This window comes from Tachypleus tridentatus, chromosome 9 (genome assembly GCF_004210375.1).
Source record: "Tachypleus tridentatus isolate NWPU-2018 chromosome 9, ASM421037v1, whole genome shotgun sequence".
Lineage (NCBI taxonomy): Eukaryota > Metazoa > Arthropoda > Merostomata > Xiphosura > Limulidae > Tachypleus > Tachypleus tridentatus.
The window spans coordinates 166,603,260-166,618,827 of NC_134833.1; the positions used below are offsets into that span (position 1 = coordinate 166,603,260).

Genomic DNA, 15,568 nt, shown 5'->3' on the forward strand with positions numbered 1-15,568 from the left:
TAGCTAGCTTGAAGTTATGGGACAGTCTATCACCCACCACTAGCTAGCTTGAAGTCATGGGACAGTTTATCACCCACCACAAGCTAGCTTGAAGTCATGGGACAGTTTATCACCCACCACTAGCTAGCTTGAAGTCATGGGACAGTCTATCACCAACCACTAGCTAGCTTGAAGTCATGGTGCAGTCTATCACCAATCACTAGCTAGCTTGAAGTCATGGGACAGTCTATAATCCACCACTAGCTTGTTTGAAGTCATGGTGCAGTCTGTCACCAATCACTAGCTAGCTTGAAGTCATGGCACAGTCTATAGTCCACCACTAGCTAGGTTAATATTCTGTTTATTTATAAGGATATAATAGCAACAAAATGTATTTGTGTTATAACTATAATCAAGTGCTCCCACAATGAAATGTTTCACTAGACACCACATGTAATCACATACAGACTAAGGTAATAAAACATCTACTAATTTTACTGTTTAATCATCTTTGATTAAATGATGATTAGATTCAATTAATAAAAACTGCACTTGTACAATATATTTTAAAATTTATATATAGAACTTTGTGCCTTCCAGGAACTCAAGTGTTTATAATTGGAGGTATGAGTAGCAAAGAAAAATCTTCAAAGGCAGAGGTTGAAGTTTATGACAGGAAACGGGATATATTAGAGAAATGTGCTTTCTTACCTGTGTCTTTAACTGGAACAGCTGCAGTTGGAATACCAGTAAACATGAATATTGCCAGAAGGAAAACAGCCAAAAGTAACTGTACAAAAACATTGGTATGGTTTACCCTGTTAATTGTCATTGCTTAATAACTCCAATATTAGCTGTATAACTCTGGAGCTAAACTAATAGGTTGAAACTTACCTAGATGTGTTATGTGGATAGGTTGGTCTCTGAAAATGTATGTTTTTAGAATTAAACTTAATTTCAAACAGATATTTACCTTCAAAATTTTCATTTGTTGAGTTTTCTGTCAAGAAAACGTGAATATTCATATTCTGTTTGTGTACACTGTATGTCATACCCCACTCTCCAACATCGTATTCTGTTTCTGTACACTGTATGTCATACCCCACTCTCCAACATCATATTCTGTTTGTGTACACTGTATGTCATACCTCACTCTCCAACATCATATTCTGTTTGTGTACACTGTATGTCATATTCTATTTGTGTACACTGTATGTCATACCTCACTCTCCAACATCATATTCTGTTTGTGTACACTGTATGTCATACCCCACTCTCCAACATCATATTCTGTTTGTGTACACTGTATGTCATCCTCCACTCTCCAACATCATATTCTGTTTGTGTACACTGTATGTCATACCCCACTCTCCAACATCATATTCTGTTTGTGTACACTGTATGTCATACCCCACTCTCCAACATCATATTCTGTTTGTGTACACTGTATGTCATACCACATTCTCCAACATCATATTCTGTTTGTGTACACTGTATGTCATACCCCACTCTCCAACATCATATTCTGTTTCTGTACACTGTATGTCATACCCCACTCTCCAACATCATATTCTGTTTGTGTACACTGTATGTCATACCCCACTCTCCAACATCATATTCTCTTTGTGTACACTGTATGTCATACCCCACTCTCCAACATCATATTCTGTTTGTGTACACTGTATATCATACCTCACTCTCCAACATCATATTCTGTTTGTGTAAACTGTATGTCATATTCTGTTTGTGTACACTGTATGTCATACCCCACTCTCCAACATCATATTCTGTTTGTGTACACTGTATGTCATATTCTGTTTGTGTACACTGTATGTCATACCTCACTCTCCAACATCATATTCTGTTTGTGTACACTGTATGTCAGACCCCACTCTCCAACATCATATTCTGTTTGTGTACACTGTATGTCATACCTCACTCTCCAACATCATATTCTGTTTGTGTACACTGTATGTCATATTCTATTTGTGTACACTGTATGTCATACCTCACTCTCCAACATCATATTCTGTTTGTGTACACTGTATGTCATACCCCACTCTCCAACATCATATTCTGTTTGTGTACACTGTATGTCATCCTCCACTCTCCAACATCATATTCTGTTTGTGTACACTGTATGTCATACCCCACTCTCCAACATCATATTCTGTTTGTGTACACTGTATGTCATACCCCACTCTCCAACATCATATTCTGTTTGTGTACACTGTATGTCATACCACATTCTCCAACATCATATTCTGTTTGTGTACACTGTATGTCATACCCCACTCTCCAACATCATATTCTGTTTCTGTACACTGTATGTCATACCCCACTCTCCAACATCATATTCTGTTTGTGTACACTGTATGTCATACCCCACTCTCCAACATCATATTCTCTTTGTGTACACTGTATGTCATACCCCACTCTCCAACATCATATTCTGTTTGTGTACACTGTATATCATACCTCACTCTCCAACATCATATTCTGTTTGTGTACACTGTATGTCATATTCTGTTTGTGTACACTGTATGTCATACCCCACTCTCCAACATCATATTCTGTTTGTGTACACTGTATGTCATATTCTGTTTGTGTACACTGTATGTCATACCTCACTCTCCAACATCATATTCTGTTTGTGTACACTGTATGTCAGACCCCACTCTCCAACATCATATTCTCTTTGTGTACACTGTATGTCATACCTCACTCTCCAACATCATATTTTGTTTGTTTACACTGTATGTCATATTCTGTTTGTGTACACTGTATGTCATACCCCACTCTCCAACATCATATTCTGTTTGTGTACATTGTATGTCATACCTCACTCTCCAACATCATATTCTGTTTGTGTACACTGTATGTCATATTGGGTTTGTGTACACTGTATGTCATACCCCACTCTCCAACATCATATTCTGTTTGTGTACACTGTATGTCATACCTCACTCTCCAACATCATATTCTGTTTGTGTACACTGTATGTCATATTCTGTTTGTGTACACTGTATGTCACACCTCACTCTCCAACATCATATTCTGTTTGTGTACACTGTATGTCATATTCTGTTTGTGTACACTGTATGTCACACCTCACTCTCCAACATCATATTCTGTTTGTGTACACTGTATGTCATACCCAACTCTCCAACATCATATTCTGTTTGTGTACACTGTATGTCATACCTCACTCTCCGACATCATATTCTGTTTGTGTACACTGTATGTCATATTCTGTTTGTGTACACTGTATGTCATACCCTACTCTCCAACACCATATTCTGTTTGTGTACACTGTATGTCATACCCAACTCTCCAACATCATATTCTGTTTGTGTACACTGTATGTCATACCCCACTCTCCAACATCATATTCTGTTTGTGTACACTGTATGTCATATTCTTTTTGTGTACACTGTATGTCATACCTTACTCTCCAACATCATATTCTGTTTCTGTACACTATATGTCATACCACACTCTCCAACATCATATTCTGTTTGTGTACACTGTATGTCATACCCCACCCTCCAACATCATATTCTGTTTGTGTACACTGTATGTCATACCCCACTCTCCAACATCATATTCTGTTTGTGTACACTGTATGTCATACCTCACTCTCCAACATCATATTCTGTTTGTGTACACTGTATGTCATACCCCACTCTCCAACATCATATTCTGTTTGTGTACACTGTATGTCATACCCCACTCTCCAACATCATATTCTGTTTGTGTACACTGTATGTCATACCCCACTCTCCAACATCATATTCTGTTTGTGTAGACTGTATGTCATACCTCACTCTCCAACATCATATTCTGTTTGTGTACACTGTATGTCATATTCTGTTTGTGTACACTGTATGTCATACCCCACTCTCCAACATCATATTCTGTTTGTGTACACTGTATGTCATATTCTGTTTGTGTACACTGTATGTCATACCCCTTACTTCCAACATCATATTCTGTTTGTGTACACTGTATGTCATACCACATTCTCCAACATCATATTCTGTTTGTGTACACTGTATGTCATACCCCACTCTCCAACATCATATTCTGTTTGTGTGTACACTGTATGTCATACCCCACTCTCCAACATCATATTCTGTTTGTGTACACTGTATGTCATACCACACTCTCCAACATCATATTCTGTTTGTGTACACTGTATGTCATATTCTGTTTGTGTACACTGTATGTCATACCCAACTCTCCAACATCATATTCTGTTTGTGTACACTGTATGTCATACCTCACTCTCCGACATCATATTCTGTTTGTGTACACTGTATGTCATATTCTGTTTGTGTACACTGTATGTCATACCCAACTCTCCAACACCATATTCTGTTTGTGTACACTGTATGTCATACCCAACTCTCCAACATCATATTCTGTTTGTGTACACTGTATGTCATACCCCACTCTCCAACATCATATTCTGTTTGTGTACACTGTATGTCATACCCCACTCTCCAACATCATATTCTGTTTCTGTACACTATATGTCATACCACACTCTCCAACATCATATTCTGTTTGTGTACACTGTATGTCATACCCCACTCTCCAACATCATATTCTGTTTGTGTACACTGTATGTCATACCCCACTCTCCAACATCATATTCTGTTTGTGTACACTGTATGTCATACCTCACTCTCCAACATCATATTCTGTTTGTGTACACTGTATGTCATACCCCACTCTCCAACATCATATTCTGTTTGTGTACACTGTATGTCATACCCCACTCTCCAACATCATATTCTGTTTGTGTACACTGTATGTCATACCCCACTCTCCAACATCATATTCTGTTTGTGTACACTGTATGTCATACTCACTCTCCAACATCATATTCTGTTTGTGTACACTGTATGTCATATTCTGTTTGTGTACACTGTATGTCATACCCCACTCTCCAACATCATATTCTGTTTGTGTACACTTTATGTCATATTCTGTTTGTGTACACTGTATGTCATACACCACTCTCCAACATCATATTCTGTTTGTGTACACTGTATGTCATACCACATTCTCCAACATCATATTCTGTTTGTGTACACTGTATGTCATACCCCACTCTCCAACATCATATTCTGTTTCTGTACACTGTATGTCATACCCCACTCTCCAACATCATATTCTGTTTGTGTACACTGTATGTCATACCCCACTCTCCAACATCATATTCTCTTTGTGTACACTGCATGTCATACCCCACTCTCCAACATCATATTCTGTTTGTGTACACTGTATGTCATAACTCACCTCTCCAACATCATATTCTGTTTGTGTACACTGTATGTCATACCCCACTCTCCAACATCATATTCTGTTTGTGTACACTGTATGTCATATTCTGTTTGTGTACACTGTATGTCATACCTCACTCTCCAACATCATATTCTGTTTGTGTACACTGTATGTCATATTCTGTTTGTGTACACTGTATGTCATACCTCACTCTCCAACATCATATTCTGTTTGTGTACACTGTATGTCATATTCTGTTTGTGTACACTGTATGTCATACCCCACTCTCCAACATCATATTCTGTTTGTGTACATTGTATGTCATACCTCACTCTCCAACATCATATTCTGTTTGTGTACACTGTATGTCATATTCGGTTTGTGTACACTGTATGTCATACCCCACTCTCCAACATCATATTCTGTTTGTGTACACTGTATGTCATACCTCACTCTCCAACATCATATTCTGTTTGTGTACACTGTATGTCATATTCTGTTTGTGTACACTGTATGTCATACCTCACTCTCCAACATCATATTCTGTTTGTGTACACTGTATGTCATATTCTGTTTGTGTACACTGTATGTCACACCTCACTCTCCAACATCATATTCTGTTTGTGTACACTGTATGTCATATTCTGTTTGTGTACACTGTATGTCATACCCCCCACTCTCCAACATCATATTCTGTTTGTGTACACTGTATGTCATACCTCACTCTCCAACATCATATTCTGTTTGTGTACACTGTATGTCATATTCTGTTTGTGTACACTGTATGTCATACCCCACGCTCCAACATCATATTCTGTTTGTGTACACTGTATGTCATACCCAACTCTCCAACATCATTTTCTGTTTGTGTACACTGTATGTCATAATCTCCAACACTATCCAACATCATATTCTGTTTGTGTACACTGTATGTCATACCTCACTCTCCAACATCATATTCTGTTTGTGTACACTGTATGTCATATTCTGTTTGTGTACACTGTATGTCATACCCAACTCTCCAACATCATATTCTGTTTGTGTACACTGTATGTCATACCCAACTCTCCAACATCATTTTCTGTTTGTGTACACTGTATGTCATACCCCACTCTCCAACATCATATTCTGTTTGTGTACACTGTATGTCATACCTCACTCTCCAACATCATATTCTGTTTGTGTACACTGTATGTCATACCCACTCTCCAACATCATATTCTGTTTGTGTACACTGTATGTCATACCCCACCTCCCACATCATATCATATTCTGTTTGTGTACACTGTATGTCATACCACACTCTCCAACATCATATTCTGTTTGTGTACACTGTATGTCATACCCCACTCTCCAACATCATATTCTGTTTGTGTACACTGTATGTCATACCCACACTCTCCAACATCATATTCTGTTTGTGTACACTGTATGTCATACCCCACTTCTCCAACATCATATTCTGTTTGTGTACACTGTATGTCATACTCACTTCTCCAACATCATATTCTGTTTGTGTACACTGTATGTCATACCTCACTCTCCAACATCATATTCTGTTTGTGTACACTGTATGTCATACCTCACTCTCCAACATCATATTCTGTTTGTGTACACTGTATGTCATACCCCACTCTCCAACATCATATTCTGTTTGTGTACACTGTATGTCATACCCCACCTCTCCAACATCATATTCTGTTTGTGTACACTGTATGTCATATTCTGTTTGTGTACACACTCTCCAACATCATATTCTGTTTGTGTACACTGTATGTCATTCCCCACTCTCCAACATCATATTCTGTTTGTGTTAACTGTATGTCATATTCTGTTTGTGTACACATTATGTCATACCCCATTCTCCAACATCATATTCTGTTTGTGTACACTGTATGTCATACTCCACTCTCCAACATCATATTCTGTTTGTGTACACTGTATGTCATACCCCACTCTCCAACATCATATTCTGTTTGTGTACACTGTATGTCATACCACCACCTTCTCCAACATCATATTCTGTTTGTGTACACTATATGTCATACCCCACTCTCCAACATCATATTCTGTTTGTGTACACTGTATGTCATACCCCACTCTCCAACATCATATTCTGTTTGTGTACACTGTATGTCATACCCCACTCTCCAACATCATATTCTGTTTGTGTACACTGTATGTCATACCCCACTCTCCAACATCATATTCTGTTTGTGTACACTGTATGTCATACCCACTCTCCAACATCATATTCTGTTTGTGTACACTGTATGTCATACCACACTCTCCAACATCATATTCATATTCTGTTTGTGTACACTGTATGTCATACCCCACTCTCCAACATCATATTCTGTTTGTGTACACTGTATGTCATACCACACTCTCCAACATCATATTCTGTTTGTGTACACTGTATGTCATACCCCACTTTCCAACATCATATTCTGTTTGTGTACACTGTATGTCATACCCCACTCTCCAACATCATATTCTGTTTGTGTACACTGTATGTCATACCCCACTCTCCAACATCATATTCTGTTTGTGTACACTGTATGTCATACCCCACTTACCAACATCATATTCTGTTTGTGTACACTCTATGTCATATTCCACTCTCCAACATCATATTCTGTTTGTGTACACTCTATGTCATACCCCACTCTCCAACATCATATTCTGTTTGTGTACATTGTATGTCATACCCCACTCTCCAACATCATATTCTGTTTGTGTACACTGTATGTCATACCACATTCTCCAACATCATATTCTGTTTGTGTACACTGTATGTCATACCTCACTCTCCAACATCATATTCTGTTTGTGTACACTGTATGTCATACCCCACTCTCCAACATCATATTCTGTTTGTGTACACTGTATGTCATACCCCATTCTCCAACATCATATTCTGTTTGTGTTCACTATATGTCATACCCCACTCTCCAACATCATATTCTGTTTGTGTACACTGTATGTCATACCACATTCTCCAACATCATATTCTGTTTGTGTACACTGTATGTCATACCCCACTCTCCAACATCATATTTTGTTTGTGTACACTGTATGTCATTCCACACTCTCCAACATCATATTCTGTTTGTGTACACTGTATGTCATACCCCACTCTACAACATAATATCATATTCATGTTTGTGTGTACACTGTATGTCATACCCCACTCTCCAACATCATATTCTGTTTGTGTACACTGTATGTCATACCCACACTCTCCAACATCATATTCTGTTTGTGTACACTGTATGTCATACCACACTCTCCAACATCATATTCTGTTTGTGTACACTGTATGTCATACCACACTCCTCCAACATCATATTCTGTTTGTGTACACTGTATGTCATACCCCACTCTCCAACATCATATTCTGTTTGTGTACACTGTATGTCATACCCCACCTCCAACATCATATTCTGTTTGTGTACACTGTATGTCATACCCCATTCTCCAACATCATATTCTGTTTGTGTACACTGTATGTCATACCCCACTCTCCAACATCATATTCTGTTTGTGTACACTGTATGTCATACCACACTCTCCAACATCATATTCTGTTTGTGTACACTGTATGTCATACCACACTCTCCAACATCATATTCTGTTTGTGTACACTGTATGTCATACCCCACTCTCCAACATCATATTCTGTTTGTGTACACTGTATGTCATACCATTCTGTTTGTGTACACTGTATGTCTCCACTCATTATCTTATTCTGTTTGTGTACACTGTATGTCATACCCCACTCTCCAACATCATATTCTGTTTGTGTACACTGTATGTCATACCATATTCTGTTTGTTTGTACACATACCCCACTCTCCAACATCATATTCTGTTTGTGTACACTGTATGTCATACCCCATCTCCAACATCATATTCTGTTTGTGTACACTGTATGTCATACCCCACTCTCCAACATCATATTCTGTTTGTGTACACTGTATGTCATACCCCACTCTCCAACATCATATTCTGTTTGTGTACACTGTATGTCATACCCACAACATCTCCATACATCTCCAACATCATATTCTGTTTGTGTACACTGTATGTCATACCCCACTCTCCAACATCATATTCTGTTTGTGTACACTGTATGTCATACCCCACTCTCCAACATCATATTCTGTTTGTGTACACTGTATGTCATACCCCACTCTCCAACATCATATTCTGTTTGTGTACACTGTATGTCATACCCACACTCTCCAACATCATATTCTGTTTGTGTACACTGTATGTCATACCCCACTCTCCAACATCATATTCTGTTTGTGTACACTGTATGTCATACCACCACTCTCCAACATCATATTCTGTTTGTGTACACTGTATGTCATACCCCACTCTCCAACATCATATTCTGTTTGTGTACACTGTATGTCATACCCCACTCTCCAACATCATATTCTGTTTGTGTACACTGTATGTCATATTCTGTTTGTGTACATTCTCCAACATCATATTCTGTTTGTGTACACTGTATGTCATACCCCACTCTCCAACATCATATTCTGTTTGTGTACACTGTATGTCATATTCTGTTTGTGTACACTGTATGTCATACCCCACTCTCCAACATCATATTCTGTTTGTGTACACTGTATGTCATACCTCACTCTCCAACATCATATTCTGTTTGTGTACACTGTATGTCATACCCCACTCTCCAACATCATATTCTGTTTGTGTACACTGTATGTCATACCCCACTCTCCAACATCATATTCTGTTTGTGTACACTGTATGTCATACCCCACTCTCCAACATCATATTCTGTATGTGTACACTGTATGTCATACCTCACTCCAACATCATATTCTGTTTGTGTACACTGTATGTCATACCCCACTCTCCAACATCATATTCTGTTTGTGTACACTGTATGTCATACCCCACTCTCCAACATCATATTCTGTTTGTGTACACTGTATGTCATACCCCACTCTCCAACATCATATTCTGTTTGTGTTCACTGTATGTCATACCCCACTCTCCAACATCAAATTCTGTTTGTGTACACTGTATGTCATACCACATTCTCCAACATCATATTCTGTTTGTGTACACTGTATGTCATACCCCACTCTCCAACATCATATTCTGTTTGTGTACACTGTATGTCATACCCCACTCTCCAACATCATATTCTGTTTGTGTACACTGTATGTCATACCACACTCTCCAACATCATATTCTGTTTGTGTACACTGTATGTCATATTCTGTTTGTGTACACTGTATGTCATACCCAACTCTCCAACATCATATTCTGTTTGTGTACACTGTATGTCATACCCAACTCTCCAACATCATATTCTGTTTGTGTACACTGTATGTCATACCCCACTCTCCAACATCATATTCTGTTTGTGTACACTGTATGTCATACCAACATCACTCTCCAACATCATATTCTGTTTGTGTACACTGTATGTCATACCCAACTCTCCAACATCATATTCTGTTTGTGTACACTGTATGTCATACCCAACTCTCCAACATCATATTCTGTTTGTGTACACTGTATGTCATACCCAACTCTCCAACATCATATTCTGTTTGTGTACACTGTATGTCATACCCATACCCAACTCTCCAACATCATATTCTGTTTGTGTACACTGTATGTCATACCCACTCTCCAACATCATATTCTGTTTGTGTACACTGTATGTCATACCCCACTCTCCAACATCATATTCTGTTTGTGTACACTGTATGTCATACCCCACTCTCCAACATCATATTCTGTTTGTGTACACTGTATGTCATACCCCACACTCTCCAACATCATATTCTGTTTGTGTACACTGTATGTCATACCCCACTCTCCAACATCATATTCTGTTTGTGTACACTGTATGTCATACCTCACTCTCCAACATCATATTCTGTTTGTGTACACTGTATGTCATACCCCACTCTCCAACATCATATTCTGTTTGTGTACACTGTATGTCATACCACACTCTCCAACATCATATTCTGTTTGTGTACACTGTATGTCATACCCTGTTTGTTTACACTCTCCAACATCATATTCTGTTTGTGTACACTGTATGTCATACCCCACTCTCCAACATCATATTCTGTTTGTGTACACTGTATGTCATACCCACTCTCCAACATCATATTCTGTTTGTGTACACTGTATGTCATACCCACTCTCCAACATCATATTCTGTTTGTGTACACTGTATGTCATACCTCACTCTCCAACATCATATTCTGTTTGTGTACACTGTATGTCATACCCTCACTCTCCAACATCATATTCTGTTTGTGTACACTGTATGTCACTGTATGTCATACCTCTCCCAACATCATATTCTGTTTGTGTACACTGTATGTCATACCCCACTCTCCAACATCATATTCTGTTTGTGTACACTGTATGTCATACCTCACTCTCCAACATCATATTCTGTTTGTGTAATGTATGTCATGCCAACATCATATTCTGTTTGTGTACACTGTATGTCATACCCCACTCTCCAACATCATATTCTGTTTGTGTACACTGTATGTCATACCCCACTCTCCAACATCATATTCTGTTTGTGTACACTGTATGTCATAATCACACTCTCCAACATCATATTCTGTTTGTGTACACTGTATGTCATACCCCTACTCTCCAACATCATATTCTGTTTGTGTACACTGTATGTCATACCTCACTCTCCAACTCCAACATCATATTCTGTTTGTGTACACTGTATGTCACACCCCACTCTCCAACATCATATTCTGTTTGTGTACACTGTATGTCATACCCCACTCTCCAACATCATATTCTGTTTGTGTACACTGTATGTCATACTTCTCACTCTCCAATATCATTCTGTTTGTGTACACTGTATGTCATACCCCACTCTCCAACATCATATTCTGTTTGTGTACACTGTATGTCATACCACACTCTCCAACATCATATTCTGTTTGTGTACACTGTATGTCATACCCCCACTCTCCAACATCATATTCTGTTTGTGTACACTGTATGTCATACCTCACTCTCCAATCATCATATTCTGTTTGTGTACACTGTATGTCATATGTCCCCTCACTCTCCAACATCATATTCTGTTTGTGTACACTGTATGTCATACCTCCACTCTCCAACATCATATTCTGTTTGTGTACACTGTATGTCATACCTCACTCTCCAACATCATATTCTGTTTGTGTACACTGTATGTCATACCCCACTCTCCAACATCATATTCTGTTTGTGTACACTGTATGTCATACCCCACTCTCCAACATCATATTCTGTTTGTGTACACTGTATGTCATACCCCACTCTCCAACATCATATTCTGTTTGTGTACACTGTATGTCATACCCCACTCTCCAACATCATATTCTGTTTGTGTACACTGTATGTCATACCCCACTCTCCAACATCATATTCTGTTTGTGTACACTGTATGTCATACCTCACTCTCATACCCCATATTCTGTTTGTGTACACTGTATGTCATACATCATATATTCTGTTTGTGTACACTGTATGTCATACCACACTCTCCAACATCATATTCTGTTTGTGTACACTGTATGTCATACCCCACTCTCCAACATCATATTCTGTTTGTGTACACTGTATGTCATACCCAACTCTCCAACATCATATTCTGTTTGTGTACACTGTATGTCACCCCACTCTCCAACATCATATTCTGTTTGTGTACACTGTATGTCATACCCCACTCTCCAACATCATATTCTGTTTGTGTACACTGTATGTCATATACCCACTCTCCAACATCATATTCTGTTTGTGTACACTGTATGTCATACCCCACTCTCCAACATCATATTCTGTTTGTGTACACTGTATGTCATACCTCACTCTCCAACATCATATTCTTTTGTACACTGTGTTGTGTCATATTCTGTTTGTGTACACTGTATGTCATACCCCACTCTCCAACATCATATTCTGTTTGTGTACACTGTATGTCATACCTGTATGTCACTCCTCTTCTCCAACATCATATTCTGTTTGTGTACACTGTATGTCATACCTCACTCTCCAACATCATATTCTGTTTGTGTACACTGTATGTCATACCACTGTATGTCACCCCACTCTCCAACATCATATTCTGTTTGTGTACACTGTATGTCATACCCCACTCTCCAACATCATATTCTGTTTGTGTACACTGTATGTCATACCCCATGTCCCTCCAACATCATATTCTGTTTGTGTACACTGTATGTCATACCCCACTCTCCAACATCATATTCTGTTTGTGTACACTGTATGTCATACCACACTCTCCAACATCATATTCTGTTTGTGTACACTGTATGTCATACCCCACCTCTCCAACATCATATTCTGTTTGTGTACACTGTATGTCATACCCCACTCTCCAACATCATATTCTGTTTGTGTACACTGTATGTCATACCACACTCTCCAACATCATATTCTGTTTGTGTACACTGTATGTCATACCCCACTCTCCAACATCATATTCTGTTTGTGTACACTGTATGTCATACCCCACTTCTCCAACATCATATTCTGCTTGTGTACACTGTATGTCATACCCCACTTTCCAACATCATATTCTGTTTGTGTACACTGTATGTCATACCCCACTCTCCAACATCATATTCTGTTTGTGTACACTGTATGTCATACCCCACTCTCCAACATCATATTCTGTTTGTGTACACTGTATGTCATACCCCACTCTCCAACATCATATTCTGTTTGTGTACACTGTATGTCATACCCCACTCTCCAACATCATATTCTGTTTGTGTACACTGTATGTCATACCCCACTCTCCAACATCATATTCTGTTTGTGTACACTGTATGTCATACCCCACTCTCCAACATCATATTCTGTTTGTGTACACTGTATGTCATACCACATTCTCCAACATCATATTCTGTTTGTGTACACTGTATGTCATACCTCACTCTCCAACATCATATTCTGTTTGTGTACACTGTATGTCATACCCCACTCTCCAACATCATATTCTGTTTGTGTACACTGTATGTCATACCCCATTCTCCAACATCATATTCTGTTTGTGTACACTGTATGTCATACCCCACTCTCCAACATCATATTCTGTTTGTGTACACTGTATGTCATTCCACATCATCCTCCAACATCATATTCTGTTTGTGTACACTGTATGTCATACCCCACTCTCCAACATCATATTCTGTTTGTGTACACTGTATGTCATTCCACACTCTCCAACATCATATTCTGTTTGTGTACACTGTATGTCATACCCCACTATACAACATCATATCCTGTTTGTGTACACTGTATGTCATATTCTGTTTGTGTACACTGTATGTCATACCCCACTCTCCAACATCATATTCTGTTTGTGTACACTGTATGTCATACCTTACTCTCCAACATCATATTCTGTTTGTGTACACTGTGTGTCATACCTACATTCTCCATGTCTGTTTGTGTACATAATGTCATACATTCTCCAACATCATATTCTGTTTGTGTACACTGTATGTCATACCCCACTCTCCAACATCATATTCTGTTTGTGTACACTGTATGTCATACCCCATTCTCCAACATCATATTCTTTTTGTGTTTACTGTATGTCATACCCCACTCCAACATCCAACATCATATCATATTCTGTTTGTGTACACTGTATGTCATACCACATTCTCCAACATCATATTCTGTTTGTGTACACTGTATGTCATACCCCACTCTCCAACATCATATTCTGTTTGTGTACACTGTATGTCATACCACACTCTCCAACATCATATTCTGTTTGTGTACACTGTATGTCATACCACACTCTCCAACATCTTATTCTGTTTGTGTACACTGTATGTCATACCCCACTCTCCAACATCATATTCTGTTTGTGTACACTGTATGTCATATTCTGTTTGTGTACACTGTATGTCATACCCCACTCTCCAACACCATATTCTGTTTGTGTACACTGTATGTCATACCCCACTCTCCAACATCATATTCTGTTTGTGTACACTGTATGTCATACCCCACTCTCCATCATCATATTCTGTTTGTGTACACTGTATGTCATACCCCACTCTCCAACATCATATTCTGTTTGTGTACATTTTATGTCATACCCCACTCTCCAACATCATATTCTGTTTGTGTACACTGTATGTCATACCCCACTCTCCAACATCATATTCTGTTTGTGTACACTGTATGTCATACCTCACTCTCCAACATCATATTCTGTTTGTGTCCA

The 15,568-nt window shown here is 38.6% G+C and overlaps 1 protein-coding gene across 2 annotated transcripts in view; it reads left to right on the forward strand.

The window, feature by feature from the left end:
* LOC143226888 (beta-scruin-like) overlaps positions 1-15,568 on the forward strand; it is a 113,743-nt gene that overhangs the window by 38,645 nt on the left and 59,530 nt on the right. For both annotated transcript variants that reach the window (XM_076458422.1, XM_076458424.1), the window contains one exon: positions 580-785. In XM_076458422.1, coding sequence (XP_076314537.1) covers positions 580-785 — 206 coding nt within the window. The remainder of the gene's footprint in view (positions 1-579; positions 786-15,568) is intronic.